Source organism: Lissotriton helveticus, chromosome 4_1, assembly GCF_964261635.1.
Source record: "Lissotriton helveticus chromosome 4_1, aLisHel1.1, whole genome shotgun sequence".
Taxonomy (NCBI): domain Eukaryota; kingdom Metazoa; phylum Chordata; class Amphibia; order Caudata; family Salamandridae; genus Lissotriton; species Lissotriton helveticus.
The window spans coordinates 786,625,102-786,647,054 of NC_136063.1; the positions used below are offsets into that span (position 1 = coordinate 786,625,102).

The 21,953-nt window shown below is 43.0% G+C and overlaps 1 protein-coding gene across 3 annotated transcripts in view; it reads left to right on the forward strand.

The window, feature by feature from the left end:
- The window catches only part of SLC35D4 (solute carrier family 35 member D4), a 570,185-nt gene that overhangs the window by 183,563 nt on the left and 364,669 nt on the right, over positions 1 to 21,953 (forward strand). For all 3 annotated transcript variants that reach the window (XR_013610546.1, XR_013610545.1, XM_078687423.1), the window contains one exon: positions 8,126 to 8,203. Coding sequence is in view for 1 of the 3 variants with exons in the window: in XM_078687423.1 (XP_078543549.1) it covers positions 8,126 to 8,203 (78 nt within the window). In the remaining 2 variants the exon portion in view is untranslated. The remainder of the gene's footprint in view (positions 1 to 8,125; positions 8,204 to 21,953) is intronic.

A 21,953-nucleotide genomic window follows, 5' to 3' on the forward strand; every position in this document is an offset into this window, starting at 1 on the left:
TACGCCAACCCCACTCTACGCTTAATTTGTACCCATGTCTTCAGTTGCGTTAGTAGGATCTTCAGCCTCACCTTCTTAAAAAACTTTTGTTCTCCAAACTTAAAAAGAAACCCATCCAATGGAAGGTTCGCACCTACCAACATAGCTTTAAATAGCTTCCCATTTGAGGTAAGGTCTGGTGTCTTCAAAAGCACTCTTGAATGAGAGAGCTGAAACGCCCAGGAATAATACTGTAAATCTGGGAGGGACAGTCCCCCTTTTTCCCTCCTCCTCCTCAATTTTTTCCAAGCCAACCTCGTGGCTTTGTAGCCCCAAATGAAAGTGTTTATTTCTTGTTGGCACTTAAGAAGCTGTTTAGAGTCAAATGCAATGGGAATTGTGTTAAAGATAAAGGTCAATTTCGGAAGGATAGACATCTTTACGATGTTGACCCTCCCATAAATTGAAAGTCTAAGACCTACCCAGGATCTTAAAAGGGCCCTACACTCTTTTGCGACCAGGTCTAGGTTTGTTTTTGCTAAGGCATCAATATCTTGTGTTATTTTGACTCCAAGATAACGTATTGAGTGACTTGAGGGCGTCATCCCCACACCCGGATTGGCAATATTCCATGTCATCAATTCGGTCTTGTCGGCGTTGATGTCATAGCCAGAAATACCACCAAATTCTTTGGCTTTTTCGACCACTATGGGGAAAGCATTAGCTGGATCACTGGTATATATTACAATATCATCGGCGTATAGCCCGACTTTCCTTTCCCACCCACCGAATTTAAATGGAGAAATTCTTGCGTCCTCCCTAAAAGATTGAGCAAGTGGCTCAATATATATATTAAATAGTAAGGGGGACAGGGGACACCCCTGTCTTGTCCCCCTAGTGATCCGAAAGGGCTGAGTACACACACCATTCACCATAATACTTGCACTGGGGTTTTGATATAGGAGTCCAATTGCTCTTCGAAAATTTGGACCAAATGCGAATTGCTTCATAGTTTCAGCTAAGTACGCCCAATTTACTCGGTCGAACGCTTTGGTAGCGTCAAGGGTCATAATGGCCAAGGGAAGGGAGAACGTTGAGGCAATATCAACTGCCCCGATCAAATCGTATGTAAGGTCCGAGAGTTGTCTACCCTTTATAAAACCCTTTTGATCAGTATGTATAATTGAGCCGACCTCACGTCCAAGTCTATATGCCAACACTGCTGCAAAGATCTTATAGTCACTATTTAAAAGTGAAATTGGCCTATATGAGCCACATTTGGCTGGGTCCTTCCCGGGTTTCGGAATCAAAACTATAATTGCCTCTCCCCATGATTTAGGGGGAGCCACACCATTTATTAAGATGTCATTAAACAGTCTTGTCAGCACCGAAACTATTTCGGGGGCTACGACCCGTAATAATTCGCCAGGAAGGCCATCTGGGCCAGTTGCCTTGCCCCTCTTCACCTTTTTAATACTATCCCTCACTTCTTCCTCTGATATGGGCCTGTCAAGACGATCTCTTTGTTCAGAGCTAAGAGTGGGAAGAGTAATCCTCTCCAACCATCTAAAACTTGAGATGGGGTCCTCCAAGATTTCTTCTTTATATATTTTCTGGAAAAACTCCAAAAGTGCTTCTCCAATATCTTTAACAGATGATCTTTCACTTGCCTCGCCCTCTACTATAATATGTTTTATATGTTTTTTTGCCTGGTCCGATTTAATTTTCCAGGCGAGGACCTTACCAGCGGACTCACCATATTCAAAGTTGGAGAGTTTACTTACTTCCCATTTTAGGGCGACCCTTTCCTGAAGCATATTTTCTAGCTTTTCTTTTAACTCCTTACGCTGTTTTTGTTCCATATTAGTCCCAGTTCCGGAGCCAATACGTTGATCCAATAATGCAATGTCCCTTTCGATACTGTTAATCTTAGCTCTGTAGATTTTCCCTCGATAAGAGGCTCTATTAGTTATGTAGCCTCTCAGATAAGCTTTATAGGCCTCCCATACTATATTTAGCTGAGTGGAATTAATATTAGAGTCCATGAAGAGATTTGTTTCATGGATGAGGAGGTCTATTTCTTCTTCCTCTAAAAGAATAGTGCGGTCAAATGACCACACGGTCTGGGAGGATTGCTGGACCAATTGCAAACAGAAAAATATAGCGGAATGGTCCGATAAGTGTAAGGGCAAATACGTTAAGTCCTTTAAGTGATCTCTTAATGAATAACTAAAAAGTGCATAGTCGATTCTTGATTTATGGTTATATTTATAATTGTGGTATGACACGCCAAGTGCCTTACCAGCTCTCTCCCTCCATGGATCCGCCAATCCGAGTGTAGACATGACATCCCCCAATACCTGCCTGGATTTTTTAAAAGTTAATGCCCTTGAATTGGGGGATTTATCCAATTTTGGGTTAAGTACCAGATTAAAATCTCCCATCCAAATTATTGGGCCTTGCGTTAGTAATAACTGGTTCTGAATTTTAATCAAATATGAGGGGTCATCCAGATTAGGACCGTAGTAACCAACCAAATTGTATGTACTATTATCTAGACTGACTTTTGCGTATAACCATCTCCCACTTAAGTCCTCCTCATATGCAAGGATCTGAACATTTATTTGCTTTTTGAAGATAATTAGTATACCTCGAATATTTGCATTATGATTAGTGCAAATAAAACACTCTACCCATCTGATTTTACTTAGCATTTCCTTCACTTCGTGTTGGAGAAGATGTGTTTCCTGGATGACTATGACCTGCGCCGGAGAGTCCCTCAGATATTGCAGTATTCTATGTCTCCTACTCTTTACACGCAGGCCATTGACATTCCAGGACAAAAATTGTATTCCCATCAGCCAGTGTCCGAACCCCTACTCCAGCTCAATGGAGGGTTGCGACTCCCAGTGAGAATTGAATGAAATATGAATAAAAATATAGTTGATGGAAATTGTATGTATGAAGTGGTGCCTGAACAGTGAGGATATTTTATACTTTTTCCCCTTCCCCCCTCCCACCCCACCCTGGAAAACCCCCCCTTAATTAATCTGGCTAATGGTGCCAGATTTGCCTCTCTATGGAGTTCCCTATGCCCAGGTCTGTAGATGATTGAAATGTAGCCCGGCATGCCTTAGTTTTTTTCCTTTTTTTTTTTCCTTTTATTTATTTTTTTTTTTTTTTTAGGGGAAAGCCGTCATAGTTATATGAAGTAAATTTACTAATGATATTGAGATTAGGTGTTTGTCACACACCTTCCCACATATCGGAAATATTATTCTAATATGTATAATATGTATTCCCCTTTTAGATGCTATATATATATTTTAAATTCAAATATATATTTTAGTCTTTTGTTTCCTACTTTTCTTTTTTTTTTTGTATTTCCCTTTTTTTTTTTTTTAACACCCTCTGTGAAAAAAAAGAAAGAACAAAACCTTTTTTTTTTTTTTTTTAAAGTGCATTTTTTTTCCTTCTTTTCCCCTCATTCCCCTTCTCCTTATTCCCCCTTTTTTTATTTTTTTTTATTTTGCAAGTTTCCCTCCCTTTTTTTTTTTTTTGTTTACCTTTATTTCCCTCTTTTTCTTTTCTTTTATCCCTGTTCCTCCATCCTTATATCCCCAATGTCCTTCTCCCCTTTCTTTGTCATTATATATTAGTTCAGTGACTCAGTGTACCATGTCCTGTCTGTTTTAACCTAAGAGCTATCGCTAAGCATTATCTCTTTGGTGATCGTTAATGGACGCCAGAAGTTCGTCTGCCTCCAATGGGGAATGGATGTTATGCATTTTGTTATTATACATAACCCTCAGAAAAGCAGGAAACCTCATTTGGACAGTGGCACCCAGAGCCCTAAACTTCTCCATTTTCTGGCCTAACTCCCATTGTCTATCAAGAGTAGATTTAGACAGATCAGATCTTACAACATAGGAGAAGTCTAGAGCTTTTAAAGCAGTGGATTTTAGGGCCAGGTTCAAAATCTTCTCTTTTACAGAATACGTCAAGAAATTGACTAGAATCTTCCTAGGTTTAGACCTTCCTTGTTTTAAGCGGAAGGGGTCTCTGTGGGCTCGCTGAATATCTTTTTCTAGTTCTTCCACGGATTCCTCCAGATTTAAGGACTCTTTGAGCAGGGAAGCTACAAATTTTTTCATATCACTCCCCTCTTTTCCCTCTTTTCCCTCTTTTCCCTCTTTTCCCTCTTTTCCCTCTGGAACTTTCAGGATTCTAATGTTATTTCTCCTCGAATTGTTCTCCAAAGATTCCGCGCTCTCTTTTGTTGCATTCCCATCACGCCTTAGGTAGTAAATCTTTTCATTAGCAGAATCTAATTTGGCTTTTAATTCATTGACTGTGCTTTCGAGAGTATCCGTCCTCTCAGAGAGAAGGTCTACTTTCTTATCCAGAGCGTCAAACGCCGCTTTTATCTCCTGCTGGTTACGTTTTGATTCAGCGAACCCGGTTTTAATTTCATGAAGTACGTCTTCCAGTGAAATCTTCTCCTTCATTTCAAAGGTCTCATCTGCCTTATCCTGAGCGGCTAAAAGCCCAGCTTCTTCCGAGATGTTTTGGGCAAAGCCTGAGCCACCTGAGTCTACTTCCCCTTCCACTTCCACCGCCTCCTCCTGGGTAGAACCTTGGGTGTCATCTGTGTCGCCCATCTTATTATTATCCTCTAATGATCCACTTGGGATTTCTAGTACTTGAGGCAACACCTTAAAATAAGATCTAAGTGAGGGGGTAAGCCTCGCTGCACTACCTTTAGTATTTCTAGATCTTAGTTTGGAGCCTAATTTTGAGTCTTTTGGACCTTTTTGCACAGACAACCGGGGGGTTATAGCCGCAGTTACTGTAGTGGCGGAATTTGCAGTGTGCACGCCGGAAAATACAAATATGGAAGGGCCCCGAATAATCTCTTTAGAGCCAGATTCTGATTCTTCTGCAACGTCTTTAGCTCCCTCCTTAACTCCGTCCTTGGCGTTACCCGGGCTGAGACCCAATTTAGTAAAAGTATCAGCAAGGGTATTATCTTTGACAGTGCCTCTATCACCGACCTTACCACCTTTAGTGGCCACACACCCCTTCCCGAACACCTTTCTTGGAGGTAGTGCCTGGACGAGTAAATTTTCCGCTACTCCCTCCTCTGATTCTGTCCTTGTCTTTGTCTTTGTCTTGGATTTAGGTCTAGGGCGACGAATCCTCTGGGTTTTGCCCACGTTGAGGGTGTCTAATTGGGTGTCTAATTGAGTTCCTTTGACTGTATTAGGGCACTTTAATGATGTATAAAGGCAGCTGAGATCACCTCTAGCAGCCACTCTGCGGCTCCTTCGCAGCTCCACGGCTGCCTCTACCCACCGAGAGGGAGCAACTGTAGGTGGGGTCTTGACACCACACATCCACCACCAGCAAACTAGACGCTTTCGGTTAGGGTTAAACCAAGGCCAATATTGACGCTTTCTGCTGCTTTCTGCTCAGCTCCGCTCTGTTCTTTATTTTCCCTTCTTATTTTCCCTTCTTGAAGGGAAAGATATCCAGAAACCAGGACAATTGAAGGCAAAAAAAAAAAAAAAAAAAGCTCCTGTGCCTGTAGTACCCCTTGCTCCGCTTCGGTCAGAGCGGCGCCTGCCTTGACTCCTGGCTCCTGTCGGAGAGGTGCATCGAGCGTCGAGCGCAGAACGCTAACAACAGGCGTAATGTGGAGCAGGGACGCTACAACTATTGTTTATGTTATTCCAATGCGCAGAGCCTATTGGGAATATAGGAACTACAATACAGGATGAGGGATTAGAAGTAGGGATGATGGAAGAGAAGTAGGGATGTGAGTGACAACATCACTGTCGATGAGTTCTAGAATGACCATCTTTTGAAGAGGGACTAGTGCGAGCAACCAGTCGGAGATAACAATGGTGGCTAAGTCATTATGTGATTATTAAACTACTTTCATTATTCAAACGTGACTACAGGCCTTATTATTGGATGAAAAGCTACTTGCTGCTCCCCCTACATCAATGATCCATGAAAAGTATTTATTGTATTATAGTAAACTCTAGCACAGTAACAATGGAGCTGTCGTGCACAAAAGAGCAGCTATTCCACAGCAGCTCTAGCTCCAACAGTTCTCTTATAACCTTGAACATATGCTCCAAATGATATCACCGTGAACAGTTTTCTAGCAGAGTACGGTGTCCTAAGAAGATAAAAGGAATAATAATAACACAGCCCACACCCACCTTCCTTACAAAAGGAACTAAAGTAATGACTAATCCATCTCACTGCTGCAACTGTCATATGTAGGATTCTTGGGTACCTGTCACGGGAGCTGGAATACCACATAGGTGCCAGCGCAAGAATAGTGAACAGGGTCTTACTGTTGAATCTACTTTCAATTATTTGTAAGGTTTTTGACAGAGACTAAGCAGAACATCACCGTGCTTCCATTTTTATGATTGCGCTAGGCCAGTAATAAAATGGCCAAAGTGGGAAAAAAAAATTGGGCATTATGCCCAGGTGTTTGGTACGTCATTAAGTGCTGAAAAGACAATGCCACTTCTATTACATCGTTGTGGACCAGAAGGGCAGAAAGTGTATGAATACCTACCCAAGTTATCAGTTGAAGAAGTCCCTTGCCTCAATAAGTACGAGATATGCATCAAAAAATGTGACCTACATTATCTTCCAGAAATCCACACAATTCTCAAGAGGTATCATTTTGGGACTAGAGGTCAACGTTCTAGTGTATAAGTAGATAATTAGGTGACTGATCTAGCAAAGCTAGCAGCCTCATGCAAATTTAGGAGCACACTAAACAAGACTATGCGATTAATACATGTTGTACTGCAATATAGAGGAAGTGATGGTCGAGCTATGGCAAAAAGATGATCCTGTCTTAGATGAGGTGACTGGACCTACGAAGAAAATACAACATTTGCTAGATTGCATTGAAGCGATCAAAGATGAGAACACAAAAGTGGAAAATATGTAAAGGGGTAAACGTAGAGAAGGGAGTGTTAGGTTTCAGAAAAATTGTTTTAAGTGTACAAACACAGGTCAGCAAAATAATAATGGCTAGCCAGGATGGAATTGTTTTCTGTAAAACAAAAATTGTGAGAGACAGGGATATTATGTAAAAAACTGTAAGAGTAGAGACTACAAGGGAAAGATCAGTGAGATTGAAGTTTTAAATATTTCATTGAGGCGGAGTGTGGGAAAATTGTCCTATAAGTGGGAGGTAATTGGAACAGCCACTTGGATGTGGTTAAAGTGTAAGGAGAAGGCGTAGACATGTTGTTTGACATGGGTGCACAAACAACCCCGATGCCAAAGGTGTTTTATGAAAATAATTTGCACGGAAGAATGAATCCTTTTAGACCGGTCATTAAGCCTCTAGTCTAGGGAGGATAACCAATTAATCATGAGGGGTATTTCATGGGATTGCTGGAATACAAAGGCAGATACTCATCTGATAACCTCCACCAAAGGGGACAACATTGTGAGTTGGCCTCAAATAATTGTGAAAGATTTGATTGAAATCAACAGTGTTACATGTGTGAAGGAAAAGATGTGTGTTCAGGACATGTAGATGGACTTCTTTGAGGTATTCAAGAATGAGTTAGACTTTTTAAAGGGCTACGTACATAAAATTATTCTAAAAAGCAGATGCCGACCCCGAAACTTGTAAAGTACATGGTGTGCTAGTTGCACTGAGGCAAGCCATGAAGGATGAGTTTGAGTGTTTTGGTGAGAGATGGGATCATTGAAGAGGTTGAGGCCACTGATTGGGTGCAGCATGCAAGTCCAATGGAGATATACGATTATGCATACCCCCTGCTGTTGTATTGATAGCTGTTCCCTGGGGGTAAGTACCTGCTATGTCATCTCATGCCGAGTGGAAGAGGTAGAAACATATATATTGTTTTGAGAATCCTTAAATCGTCAGGAGAGGTTCTCGAAAACTGGAGGAAAACATGGTCTGTTCTGTTACAAGTGAAAGTAATTGATGGTGCAATGAATAGTAAAATAAGTGGCCAGTGCACAAAGGTGTCATAATGTACTGCACGCAGTCTGTTTCTAAAGACACTAGGCATGAGTTGGTTGCCTGTGAATGATCATGTGCTGACTGATCTTTGCTATCCTTCTTCCCTAACAGCCAATCCCAGTGTTCTTTACCTTGCACAATGCAGCAGAAGTGATCTCATGCGGAATCCAGCGGTGTGCGCTGAAAGAGGTACTGAGATCATCTTATAAAAAATATATCACCTGATTTGAGAGCTTAACATTGTCATTTGTTGTTTTGCACGTACGTCTGTGGCCTTGATTATGAGTTGAGGATCAAATTTCGATCCCTATGCAAGCAGGAGTTCACACACAGATTGGAGTTGTGAGTTAGTCAAATCTATTGAAATTTATATAAGGGAAATAAATCTGAGGAAAAAAGGCAAAGCCTGCAGAATTCCTCATGATACTCCTGGTTAGCAGCTCATCCCATTATAATGGTATTTAGTGGATGTAGTAAACACTTTGATTCCTTATTTCATAATCAGGGCCCTAGTTGTTGCTACCTGACCATGTAGTGTATGCAGGTATGGTTTATTGACCTGCAGTTTAATTTAGTCCTGTAGGAGAATTCTTTTGTGAGCTAATGTGCCGAGTTATTCAAAGAAGTACAGTGTATGTTATTTGAGAAATTAACTAAACTCACAAGCACTTGACCACACCTTTTTGTGAATAGTGTTCCAAAGAACAGGTCTGTTCCACCTTACTTTTAAATTGTTGGGCTCTCAGTATTTTCTGAGTTTCAAGCTCCTACTGTTTAAATACATGGGTGTGAAATAGGGGACACCCCTTCCGCTCCCCATTTATGAGTTGTGTTTGCTTTATGTAATTGCATGCCTTGTCCTTCCTCTACTCCCTCGACAGCATACATGAGGGCATTAAATTGCTTGGCATAGCCAGTAGGCATGGCCCTGGCAAGCCTGCAAGTGTTTTTATCCGTTTATTTTTTGCAAGCATATGCATTAGGTGTTAAATAGTTTAAAAGCCATAAAAAGTACAACACAATTGCTGATTTTTAAAAGAGGTGTGCATGTATCTACCAAAAAAAAGCAAAAGAATGACCCACCGCAAACATAAGTGAAATGAAAGTAAACATTGGCTCACCAGCCCTGACACTGAAGTGGACTGCTTGTTAGGCATGTGCACAAGCAAAATGCCATCACTTCTTACAGTGAAGAGAGCCAGTAGCTGAAGTGGCTTACCCATTGCCCCATGCACTTTGCTGTGGTTGAAGGTAAGGCCATCACGAGCCTCCGGCCTGCTTACATTGGAAGATTCCTCTTTGGCCTCCTGTTACCTTTTCACTAAAGTCAGGGATTCGTCCTCTTGCAGACCCTTCTAAGTTTATGGCTTAGGGAGACAACCTGTGAAGGCTCAATGTTGGATTCTGATTTCCTCACATATCCATTGCTTGGGCTCATGCTTTCCCAGAACTGTCAGCATCCTGTACCAGACTCCTTAATGTCCATATTAGAACTTAGTACTTCTATGGTTCCAAAAACACCAGTAACTATAAACCTTACCTCTGACCCACCAATGTTTTTTCTGGGAAATAGACATCCAGCAATGTCATGTTGTTCATTCGTCTTCATTGCTTGTCTGGGGTTGTTTTCATACGTCTCTGGGGCCTTAGCAAATCATTGGGTGACATTTTTGTAAGAAAGCAGGCACATTCATTTAATCCTCTTTCCTTTCTTAAATGACAGTAGTAATCTGAATTAATACACCACTTAATAAACCACCATTGCACGAAAGAACTGGGTGTTTTCTAAATGTGTTAGTTTGAATGGCCCTTCCATTCACCTCATATTTATAAACTGCTTTCAGTGGCATGCGGGGATGGGTAGATGCCTTCTTGTTGATTGTCGAGCCAACTTCATCCTTTCTTGTGCACATTAGAATTCAGCTGCTGGCTGGTTTAACTCTTTGCTTCATCTTCATCTGCTCCCTCTTGTAATCTTCTTGTTGTTTACTTGAACTGAACCATTGTCTGTTGGATGCACATCTCTGCGGGCCAGCTCTTTCAAGCTTCCAAAATTATCTCTCTATGCCCAAGTTATCTTTCTTCAGTGCTACTTTGTTGCGGTAACTCTGTTGCCAGTCAGAAGTTACACTGACAGATAGCCAATAGACCCAAAAGGCTGAAAATTGGTGGTTATAAAAAAAAAGCTTCCATCTGTACAAATATTGTGACTGCAACGTATGCGACTGGAACTTATGAAACTCATAGTATCTTGTGAAAGATTTAGAAAGGCTTTACATGGATTGTTGAGAGGGGTGGGGGTGAGGACTTACCTTTAACCATCTAAAGGCTTCTGCTTAGCTTCAGGAAGGGCAGTCATTAGAAGACCCAGTTTCTTTTGAGCAACTGGTAGGTAGGTGAAGGGATTCATGAGTCATTTAGTTTCCCTTCTAGGGTCAGCAGCTTTTTGGTTCTACCCTGGGGAAATCATGACCAAAGTATTCATGGACATCAGTCATAATGTGCTTGTAGAGAGGGACAACAAATCATACTCTCACATTTGTTTGGTCCAATAGATCCAATCATTTTCCATGATCAGCTTACAAGGGACATTTTCAAGAAAAACATCTTCTCCACCGAAGGCAACATATTCGAAACTATTTTCTTTAGGAGGAGCTGGCGTATATATGTACTTGGGTGGTTGGATGGCTCATTTCTCTACAGCATGGTGGCCTTCCTTGGCATCTGATCTTGCAGGTATAGCTACAAGATAAAGCTCTCCTCTATCTTACCAACTAATGAGCTTACCTCTAGTTTACAACACTAATGGTCAAATCAGACTCCATTCCAATGGAGTGAGTGGAAACAGGAAGCTAGGAGAACATACATCAGTGGCCTGAATTACAAGAATGGTGTCTCTGTAGACCCTTGAAATAACCCTCATGTTTCTATTTCCCTGTAAGTAAATGACATCTTCATCTCTAGTACCCAAACCTACACATTCATATATGTCAGTCAGTCAGTCAGTCAAATTACTTTTATTCGATAAATTAATATCATAAAAAGACATGGTACAATTATACAACAGATTATTTACACAACATAGCCATAAACACGATAAAAATGTAATAACATAAATATTTCATGAAACCATGATTAGATTGCGATGGACTCCATTAACCCTCTTGTCTGCGTTAATGCCGTGATCAGGGAAAGAAGTAAAAAACATCCTATTCCTGGTTAGCTGAGGCAGATGGCACACAAATACTTCTGTTTCTAAATCGTACAGCAGCTTCAAGAAAGCTTGCAACAGAAAATATGATACGATGTGTACTTAATTTTTGGAGAAACAGAAGGGCTGGCCTAACCTGTATGAACCCTGCCTCCCTCAGGATAGGTAACAAAAACTTTTTCCTGAAATCAGCATAAAGGTCGCAGAACATGAGGAAATGAAGAGTGTCCTGCGTCGAAAAATGATCGCATCTACAGGGACTGGCCTTTTCTGGGTGCACCAGTTATGAAAATAACCTAGTGATAAATTAATCAAATTAAAACGAAATCTGGTTAAAAGATGCCTGTGAAAAGGGCGGTTCACAATTGTGAGATAAAGTTCAGGGCCAGGGGAGCTGACTAAGACATAGTTCGCTCTAACAGTAGGTTTCCGGATTTCTACCTCCTTTCTCTCTAGCGATAACAAATTCATCATGGCATTTTTAGTCTGTAGAACGTCCTTTCTTGTGATGGTCTCCGGGGAGTGAAAAAGCTCGGGACGCCCTATTTTGTTAAAGCTAGATTTAATATAGGTGAGCCAGGGAATCTTACTAACATTATCCAGCAGGAGACAATCTTTGAGCATGGTATGGTTCAGGGAAATTTCTTGGTTAAGCCAGGTCTTCAACCAGAATGTTAATGGGGCTGTTTTTATCACATCAGTCACGTACCCCAGCCCCAACTCAGTGTGGTTTGAATAGGTGGGGGTGGACTGTGGAACTGTTAAGACTGATCTCAAGAATTTGTTTTCAATCACCTGAATTTTATCCTGAGGGGAATAGCCCCATATCGGACAGCCATATGTGGCAACCGCGAGACATTTAGCTTTATAAACTTTTAGTATTGCTTCCACTGGTCTAGCCCCCAGCTTGTTTACAAAACCTAAGAGGGCAGAGGTTGTTCTTGCAAATGCGATACTTCTACTGTTATATTGCGGGGCCCAGTTCCCTCTTTCGTCGAATAGGACCCCCAGGTAAGGAAACGTAGGGACCCTATCGATTTATTCTGCACCACACATAAAAGTTTTAGCTCTATTTTTCTTTGAGCACTTTCCTACAATCATGACATGGGATTTTTTTGAGTTTACTTTTAAATCCAGGTTCTCCATAAAGCTCCAGAAGGCATCTAGTAGCCTTTGGAGACCTACCCCAGTGCGAGCCAGAAGAACAGCGTCATCAGCGTACAGGAGAACTGGTACAACCAGGTCTCCTATACGCAGAACATCCTGTGACGCTGCCCCTAAGGCTGGCTCAAGTGCATTGATATATAAAGTAAAAAGAAGGGGGGCCAGAATGCAGCCTTGTCTGATCCCCCTTCATGAGCTAAAGTGACTAGTGCAGCACCCTTCGGTGGTGTCCCTCACTGAGGCTAAAAGACCAGTATGCAAGTCAGCTAAAAAATTTACTAGGGAGGGGTCAAAGCCCATATTTAATAAAATATGCCACAACTTTTACCTGTTAACCAGGTGTAAGGCAGAGGAGAGGTCCATAAACACCATATACAATGACGCCTCCTTTGCTTTAGTGTACTTATCAATTCAAAGTTGGAGATTGAGACATTGATCAAGTGTGCTCCTTTTTGTTCTGAACCCATATTGTGCATTATACAGGACCCCTCTGTCATCCAGCCACTCAGTCAGCTTATATAGAATGACACGACACTGAATTTTTACGGAGGAATCAATCAGGGAGATAGGCCTATAACAGGAGGGGTCCTGTCTATCCCCCTTTTTAAATACCGGGATAATTATAGATTTTGACCAAGATGCCGGGAGACTATTTGGGCCCAGGACATTAAACAGATTTGTTAAAACTACTGACCAAAGTTTTAGGGCGGCGTTAAACAAGTCGGCCGAGACCCCATCAGGGCCGGGGGCCTTGTTTTTTATCATCTCCCCTGGCTCTCTTTCAACTTCTACAATCTCAAATACTACCGGGGAGGCTACAGTCTCAGGCAGGGTAGGGTCTTTATTAATCGTCGTGCCTGGCAAGCTATACATTTTCTCAAAGTGAGCTTCCAATCATCATCCGCTATGTTGCCATCAAGGGGTGAGTTCACATCGGTCGAGAACAAAGATTGATTAATAGTCGCCCAGAATTTCCCGCTGTCTCTCAACACCTCTGGTGACGAGAGTTTGGATCATGCTTCCTCCTTCAATTCCTGCTTTCTAGTTTGTATTGCTTTTTTATAAGCTAACCTTAGGCTTGCTATGAGCCCCCTATCCTTGGGGCTAGCCTTCAGAGCTTTAAGGAGGGCGGCATGTGCCCTAGTACAGTTGCTATTGAACCACCTTTTCCCAACATGCGTGTTCTGTGTTCTCCCCGTCTGTAGGCTTAGATTTATGTGCGAACAGATGGTATCGAAGGCATCGATCATCTGTGGGCCCTGCGTCTTATTATTTAGACATATATCGACCTCCGCTTCTGCTTTAGATAGGATTTCCCTCAGGAAGGTATCAGGGATCACGTCTACCCTGGTCTGTTAGGGTCACTTCCTTCCCTCCCTTATGTGATGCGCCCTTAAAGCCCAAAAGGTCCCCTGTCATCATCTCCAGTGTAACAGGATTGTGGTCACTAAAAACAGAGACCACAGACCTGTAGCTTAAAACCCTAGATAAGTAAAAAGATGTTAAAAAGATATAAGCAACAATTGTACCTGCGTCTTTCCCCTTAAATGTTGGGGCCCTTTGGCCAACCTCCCCACAGCCTTACTCATATAGGTTCCAGGTGGCCAAAAAGTGTTCCAAATCCTCTCCCTGCTTGGAGTGCTCAAAATGGATAGGGGCGGAATATAACAGCCCTTCATAGCCCATATTTATACAAAATTGATCACAGGGATGGGTGTTGAAATCCCCCAGCAATATGATCTCAAAAGTATTTGAATTTATACTATATACTAACAAAAATTGTTCTAGTGAAACTAGATTATTATGTACATTGTCGTTAGAATTATAAAAATTAATAAACAATATTTTGAAGGTATCAGATACTATCAGTTCCACTATTAAGCAGTTAGGACTACCTGGATCAAGTTGTGTGAGTGTGCCCTTCAGCTCTAGAGAAAACAGGCTAATTAGACCCCCCTTAGCTCTACTCACCTTGCTATGTTTAGCCGGTATGCAAAAATGGCTATAGCCATCCAGGTAGAAAGTATTAAGAGGGTCCCATGTCTCCTGTAGGGCTATTATGTCATATGTTTTTATGAACCCCTCCCAGTCTTCGTTACCAGATTTTGCTCTTATCCCAGCGATATTCCAACTCACAATTTTGCAGGTATGGGCTAAAATCCAACTTATTGGCTCCGTCTTGTCTTTTAGTCAATCATTCTCCTCCATTTCAGATAATGGAGAGAAGCGGTTAGCCAATGGTAAGCCCATATCCATAGGGGTTTCAAGCACCCGTGGCAAGGGTCGAGCTGCTGGGGGTACCTGTGAGTGGTGCACTATGTTCTGATAGGTAGCTGGGGGTTTAGTTCCCCCGATGACTGGGAGACGTAACCTTTTGAGTGGGGGAGGATAGAAAAACCCAGTGGGAATGGCCTAATGCCAGAGTTTAACAGTTCAGATCCATCCCAAAATAGGCGATCTGCAATATTTTGTGTGTTAAAGTTTATAACAATACAGTCCCCTTCTACTGACTTCTCACATGGGCCAACCCACCCCACTCTTCTGACCGTGCTTATGCTTGCCGATATATCTGTATCACCAGTAGAATAATGACTACACCAACTTCTAGTTTTATACAAGAGTTCCTGAGTACCTTCCTCAGCATTCCGCCCCATTCATATATGATGTTACAACTTTGAGAACCTACAGAAGAGGTGTGGTGCAGCAGCCAGGGTGCCTGACTCCGCACCACGGGGTTCATGGTTCGATCCCCGCTGCCGGTGGCAGGTGACTGGGCAATAGCTCGTTTAATCTTCCCGAGGGCCCTCAGCGCCAGGAAACCTCTTCAGAGGTAGCTGTGCGCTTTACAAATTCAAGGTTATTATTATTATTACAGGTATCAATGCTGGATCAGGAAAACCAGTTCAGTGTGCCTCTGTCTGGCTTCAAAGCATCACCGAAAATATTATGGTTCAATAAAGTTGTATTCAATTTTGCCAAATACAGACCGAGAGCTTATGAAAGCCTCAGTCCCATTCCTTCTCTTCCAGATGGTCAGAACACTCACAGCTTAAGACCCATATGTAGTCTCTACATTTTTGGTGCTGTTTATAAATCCTCGATATGTGGTGTTTATTATCAGTTACCCTCTGTAGCAGTTGTTTGAATAAAGTGAGGGGCCCCACGCCTCCTGCTTCTATATCAGCTGAAGGACACAATGTTGCACTTGCATGTACCTATAGCACTCTGACTCTTCCAGTCCATGTAGCTTTTTATGTGCTCCAATATTTAATACTCCCTTCATCAGATACATTTCCCAACTTTGTCCATGTGCCAAGACGCAATGTGATGAAGCCTCCCTGTTCCACCCTAAGTTGAAGTCTTGGTTACCCAATATCTATGGAAATGGTGCTGGCAATGAACCCATCTCGCAGCTCATGTGATCCTGCACTTTAATGGTCACTCTCAAAATGGCCGGAGTATCATATTAATGGGTTTATCTTTTGGACTGAGCAACAGGCACTCCAACAGTTACCCTCCCACAGGATGTGGTCCTAGAAACACCTGTGCTTCTCAGTCTCCACCTTAGACCACTCCAGAGATATTGGAGGTGAAATGCTTAATAATAGACTGGGTATACCCAGCCCTCCTTGGTTTGCAGTTGATATCCCATTGCCTCTCTTACCCCTAGAAAGTTTGCACATATTTGCTGTAACAATTATCAATAGGTGTGACATCATTGTCATGAGAAGGAGGAACAGTATTCTGGGAAATAGTATCATCTTTACACTGGCTATATGCCCCAGCAATGATAAGGCCAAGTTCTGCCCATGCTGAGTTTCCCTACTAAGTTTAGAAATCATCTGATATAATGTAGCGGCATCTGTCCCTGCTATCGTTGTGTAGAGATAGAGTTCAAATATTTAATTGTGGTAGAGCTTAGTATGATTGGCAAATATGTCCGCAGCCGTTCCGTTCTCTCTTTCGGGATATTGATTCTTAAGGTTTATGATTAATGAAGGTTTATCTTAAACCCAGTGACTTCACTAAAAGCTTTGATTTCCCCCAGCTGCTCTGATCAGGAGTCCCTGGGGTTAGTCATAGAGACCAAAATATAATCCGTGGACAATGAAAGCTTAAATTAGTTGAACCCCCAATTTTACCCACCCACCCCATTTCTTTTCAGCATTATGTTTTTCATGGACCAAGGGTTCTATATACAGAGCCTGGTACCACTTTCACCACGTGAGAGTCCCTACCAATCACCTTCATACAACCAGACATTTTTGCCTAACTAACCATTGCCAATGAACGAAATGGACGGTCAAAGCCCTGGCTATGAAGACCTCATGGAGAAGGTTCCAGAGGACTCTGTCAAACATCTTTCTGGAATTTAGCATAGTGAATAAGGCTGACTTTTTCTGTTTGTTCATTGTGTTCATTTGGTGTAAGACTTTCTTGGCGTTGACTTCTGCCTGCCTTCAAACCCTTAAACTCTGAAACCCAGTTGGTCCAGATAGTTCAAATGGAGCATCAGCTTATTTAAACGAATAGCCGAGACCTCCTGGAATAGCTTCGCATTGGTATTCACCATGGAGATAGGATGATATGTTATGTTATGTTATGTTATGTTAATTGGCTCTTCTATAGCGCAACGGCTACTCACAATGGAGTGTCCCGGCGCTTTGGCGAAGAGGACCTTTAATGGAAAGGAAACATAACTGAAAATAAAAGACAACACAATTCCTAAATAAAAAGCCATGTTTTTAATGCCTTTCTAAAAGACAACAGACTAGGGGCCTGTCTAAGAGCAATTGGAAGTTCATTCCAAGCACGTGGGGCCAGGTAATGAAACAAACGCCCCCCTTGTCTGGCTCGTTTGATGGATGGAACGCGCATTGTAGACAAGGAGGCGGAGCGAAGACCTCTGCTCGGTTGGTACAAAGCAAGGCGCTTTCTAATATACCTAGGGCCCAAATCATGGAGGGCCTTATAGGTAAGCGTCAGGCTTTTAAACAGCACCCTTTTGGCTATAGGAAGCCAATGCAATTCCTTCAGCAGATTGGAAGCACTAGCTCGTCTAGGTAGACCATAAATGGCCCGAGCAGCTGAGTTTTGCACGACCTGGAGTCTTCTTACAAGATACTTAGGAAGACCTAAATAAAGGACATTAACATAGTCCAGGCGCGACCCTACCAATGCCTGGACAATAACCCTTCGATGATTCACAGAAACCAAAGGGAGGAATTTCCTGAGCATCCGTAGGATACCAAAGCACTTCCCTGCAAGACAGGCTATTTGAGGTCCAAAAGTCAACTCGTTGTCAACAATAATACCAAGGTTTTTAGCCTTGGTACTGGCATTGGCAGGGGGAAAAAGATCCTGAGGCTACCAGTTCTTCCAGTTTGGTTCGGAGACACACCCGAAAAAGAGCAGCTCCGATTTATCGGAGTTGCATTTCAGGCCATGCCTCCTGAACCAATCAAAGACTGCTTCTAAGCAGCCTCTGATGCGGGTCCCATCAAACACCTCGTTCTTATTCTGAGTGAACAAGAGCTGGGTGTCATCAGCATAAGACACGATCTGGGCGCCAAACAACTCCGCAACCTCTGCGAGGGGGGCCATAAAGATGTTAAAAAGCAGGGGGCTAAGAATAGACCCCTGAGGGACCCCCACTTCCAGGGCTGACATAGCTGCGGAGTGAGGTGGCGCCCAGATCGTTTGTCGACGGTTGGCTAGAAATGATTTAAGCCATTTCCACACCGTCCCCCTTAGACCACAATCCCAGAGTCGAATTAGGAGAGTGTCATGGGGAACGGTGTCGAACGCCGCCGACAAGTCTAACATAACCAACATGGCCTTTCCTCCTGAGTCTAAAACTCAGTGTTGTACTACATTCTTTTTTATCATTTCCTAATTTGAGCAAAATGGGTGTTCTTGCTTCTGACATATTTGGTGTCACTGCTTCATTATTTGCAATATTACTGAGCGCCCCAGTCAGGATGCCTACCTGGCTAGGTCAGTATTTCTTGTACAATGATTGGAGGAACCCATCCTGCCTCCTGTCTCCACCTTGAGGGTCTTTGTGGCCAGTATTATTTCCTTTGAAGTGACCAAACGGTTTTATTGATATTCCCTGAGGGTCTCCAGGAGACTTCTTTTAAGATAATCCACTACTGTGGGAAGGATCTTTTGAGTCTCCCAAATAAAGATTCTGTTGGAATTGGTGGACTGCTTCAAGTTCTTCATATTCCTGGGCTAGTAGCTTATCTCCTGGTTGTCTTTGGGATCCTATGAATGCTTGGGCTTGTTTGTGTTTCCGTTTAGTCCAACATCCTTCCTGCTCTATTGACCCTTTTATACTAATGTTGTACGATCCTTGCAAGAGTGTTTCCTCCCCTATTAAAGTCATTTAGTCGTAACTGGCTGTGTATTGCCAGGACTTGTCATCATACCATTGAATTCATTTCACCTTGTAGCAAATGTCTTGTTTTTTCTTTTCCCTCTCAAGAGCCTGCTACTGTCCTCCCTCACTAGCCTTAGTGTACCTCTTCCGTCATGCAAGTCCCTCTCAATACCGCCTTCAGTGAGTTGCATATAACCTGCATCCCACATTCCCCTGTATCATTAAATTTATGGTATTCTTAGATTTGTGTCAAAATCTCTTTTTTGGCTACCTGGCCTTTGAACAGGATGTTAACCAAGTGCCATACAGGGTTCCCAGCAGGTCCCCCTTTACCCAACCCCAGAGAGCATTGAACCGGAGTGTGATCTGAGAGAGCACTCGCCCTCTAGTCAACCTATGCAATAACTGAGCCAGAAGACTGGTCTACTAGAATCATGTCAGTTCTCGAGGAGGTACTGTGTGCTGCAGAATGATGTGAAATATCCTTGGAATGGGTGTATAAACTGTGCCACGTATCTGCCAAGCATAGTCTGGCTAGATAATTCTTCCCTTCTCATGAAAGGGCTGCTGTCGCCCAGTAGCTATGTCCTGATCTGTCTGTCTGTCTGCCCACCGAAGACCAGTTCCCACTTGTCTAAGAAGAGGGTGCTTGTTCCTAGTGATTATAAGTTTTGGCTTGTGTATCTCAGGAACCCTTCTTGCCCCTGGTTGGACACTTATATATACGCTAGTGGGATTGGTTGCCCTCCCAAGTGACCATTTAGAAGAAGATCCCTGCCCTTCTGCTCCACCGTGATAATCACCAAGGTAAGGCCTGCGGCGAGGATTAGAGTTCCCACCTCCTTTATCTTTGTGTTTGCTACAGCACAAAACTGTTGAGAAAATGAGTGAGAAGTGAATCTCCAGTTGACCTTTTATCAGAAAGTGACTTCTTGTTTAGGTATTTACAGTTCTAAGAAACACTACTCTTTTGATAGGGATGTTGAGACCTTTCACGTTAAAGGGTCACATTATAAGGGCCCTTACACCCATCATTTTATGACTCTGTTATAGGACCTTAGTTTGGGGTTCATTTCCCATCACCACCCTAGTGTTTCGTTTGGCTTCTGTCTTCTTCCTGCTTCTGAATGGCTGTCTTGGTCCTAAGCCCTGCTCATTGTTGTGGCCTGTATTGACCTTCCCAAGTGAATACTCACCCTCTTATGCCCCTCTAAGAACATATCTATAAACTGGCTAATTCCTATAGCACTACAACAGTTCCCTGTCTCTGGAAGTAACACCAGGATGAGCTCATGAAGGAAGGCCTTGCCTCTAAACCTAAACTTGCCACTCTTGGAAATATCTAATTTCAGCATTAGAGAAGCCCACCTGAAACATCTGCACAACCATCCCTTCCCTCCCTTCATCTCCCCGGTCTCTATCCCATTGTTACCAGGCTCCAAATCACCAAAATTGGCTCCATCTCCATACCAGGTGTCAGTGTCACTGACGTCTAACCAATGTCCTCCTCTGAAGGCCTGAATGCTGCCACAACATCTTTTGGGGATGGTTGCTTATACTGGTCCATAATCGGTTTCTGCTGTTTTTCAGTGGTCGTAGCTTTTGTTTTCAGCCTTTTCCTTTTACTGGTTACCATCCTCCTCTTATTCTTGGAATAGGGTGAGCAGGTTGAACGAGCGCGTTCTGACTTCATGCCCTCACTGTCTTGTGTTTCTTCTGGGATCTTGAGGCTGATCTGTGTTTCCCTCAGAGACTTCCCTTGGATGTTTTGGCTTTGCCATTTGAAGATTAAACAGAAGAGGTGACTCATCTATAGTCTATGTTATGGGCTCTGAGAAATTAAACTACTGGGAGAAAAAATCCTCACTTCTTTTTTTTTTTTAACTGTTTTTATTGATTTAAACATCAGGGCATGAAATTTACACACATTATAGATTCGTAATTGGCTACAATCAACAAGACTTCTTGACAATGCCGTACATTTCTCAAATGATAGTGATGGATTATTACAGACACCTCCCCTCCCAGATACTCCATCTTATTCGTCCAGCTATGGCGATGTTACCTGCCCCTCTGGTGGCGGTGGTTCACAAATATAGCCTCTGTACCTGTTCCATGCACCCCATACTGTTTCCCACTTGTGAGGACAACTACGATGAATAAAAACCGACTTTTCGGCCACCATCGCATCATCCATGTCTTTGCACCAGTGTCGGAGCGTGGGCACTGCATCAGATCCCCACAGTCTAGCAATATTACGTTTGGCAATCAGCATTCCTAACATTACCCAATCTTGGCTCTGGTGAATGAGATCGTTTGCCTCCCACACATTCAAAAGGCAACGCCTCGGTTCTGGCATCAGCGAAACATCCACTGCCTGGGAGATCGTGCGCATTACCTTGACCCAGTATCCTGCAATATGGGGGCAGTCCCAGATTGTGTGAAAGAAGGTACCCCTCTCCCCGCAATTCCTGAGACAATACGGGTGTTGTGCTTTCTTAATGGCGTGAAGCGTCGTTCTGGTGTGGTATGTGCTGTGCAGTATTTTTAATTGGAACAGTCTGAGTCTCGACGATATGGCTGTTTCCCTTGTTGATGACAGGGCCACTTGCCATTCCGATTCTTCAAAGTCTCCCACCTCCCGGGACCATGTGTGTGGCAATCTAGACGTCGGGCCAGGCAAGTTGTTGACTAATTTGCAATATGTGAACGATGTTGCCCTGGTAGTCATGTGCTCTGTTAGGAGTCTGTCCTCTAGCGTGGTGGCCTCAGGTAACAATATGCCAGGCACTATAACTGCCTGTAGTGCGTGCCGGATTTGGAGATACCTGAATTTTTCTGTGTGCTTCATTCTGTACTGAGTTTCTAATTGTGTAAATTCGACCATCGCCCCCTTTTTCCAAAGGTCACCTATCACGGAATTCTCAATATTGTCCCAGTCTTGAAACCCTTTACTGTTCCGGAGCTGTCCCAGCTTTTGCGAGTCCCAGAGGGGTGTCATTTGTGTGATTGTTCTTGCACATTTTAAGCGGGCCTTTGCTTGGTACCATATGTGAATTGTATGTGCCGTTGGGCCGGACAACCCTGAAGGTCTACATGTGCTGTACAGGGCCGACATCAGTCCGCCATCCTCTAGTTCCTGCCTGTCGGATCGATACGCCGGCTCGTCCTGTGGGGCA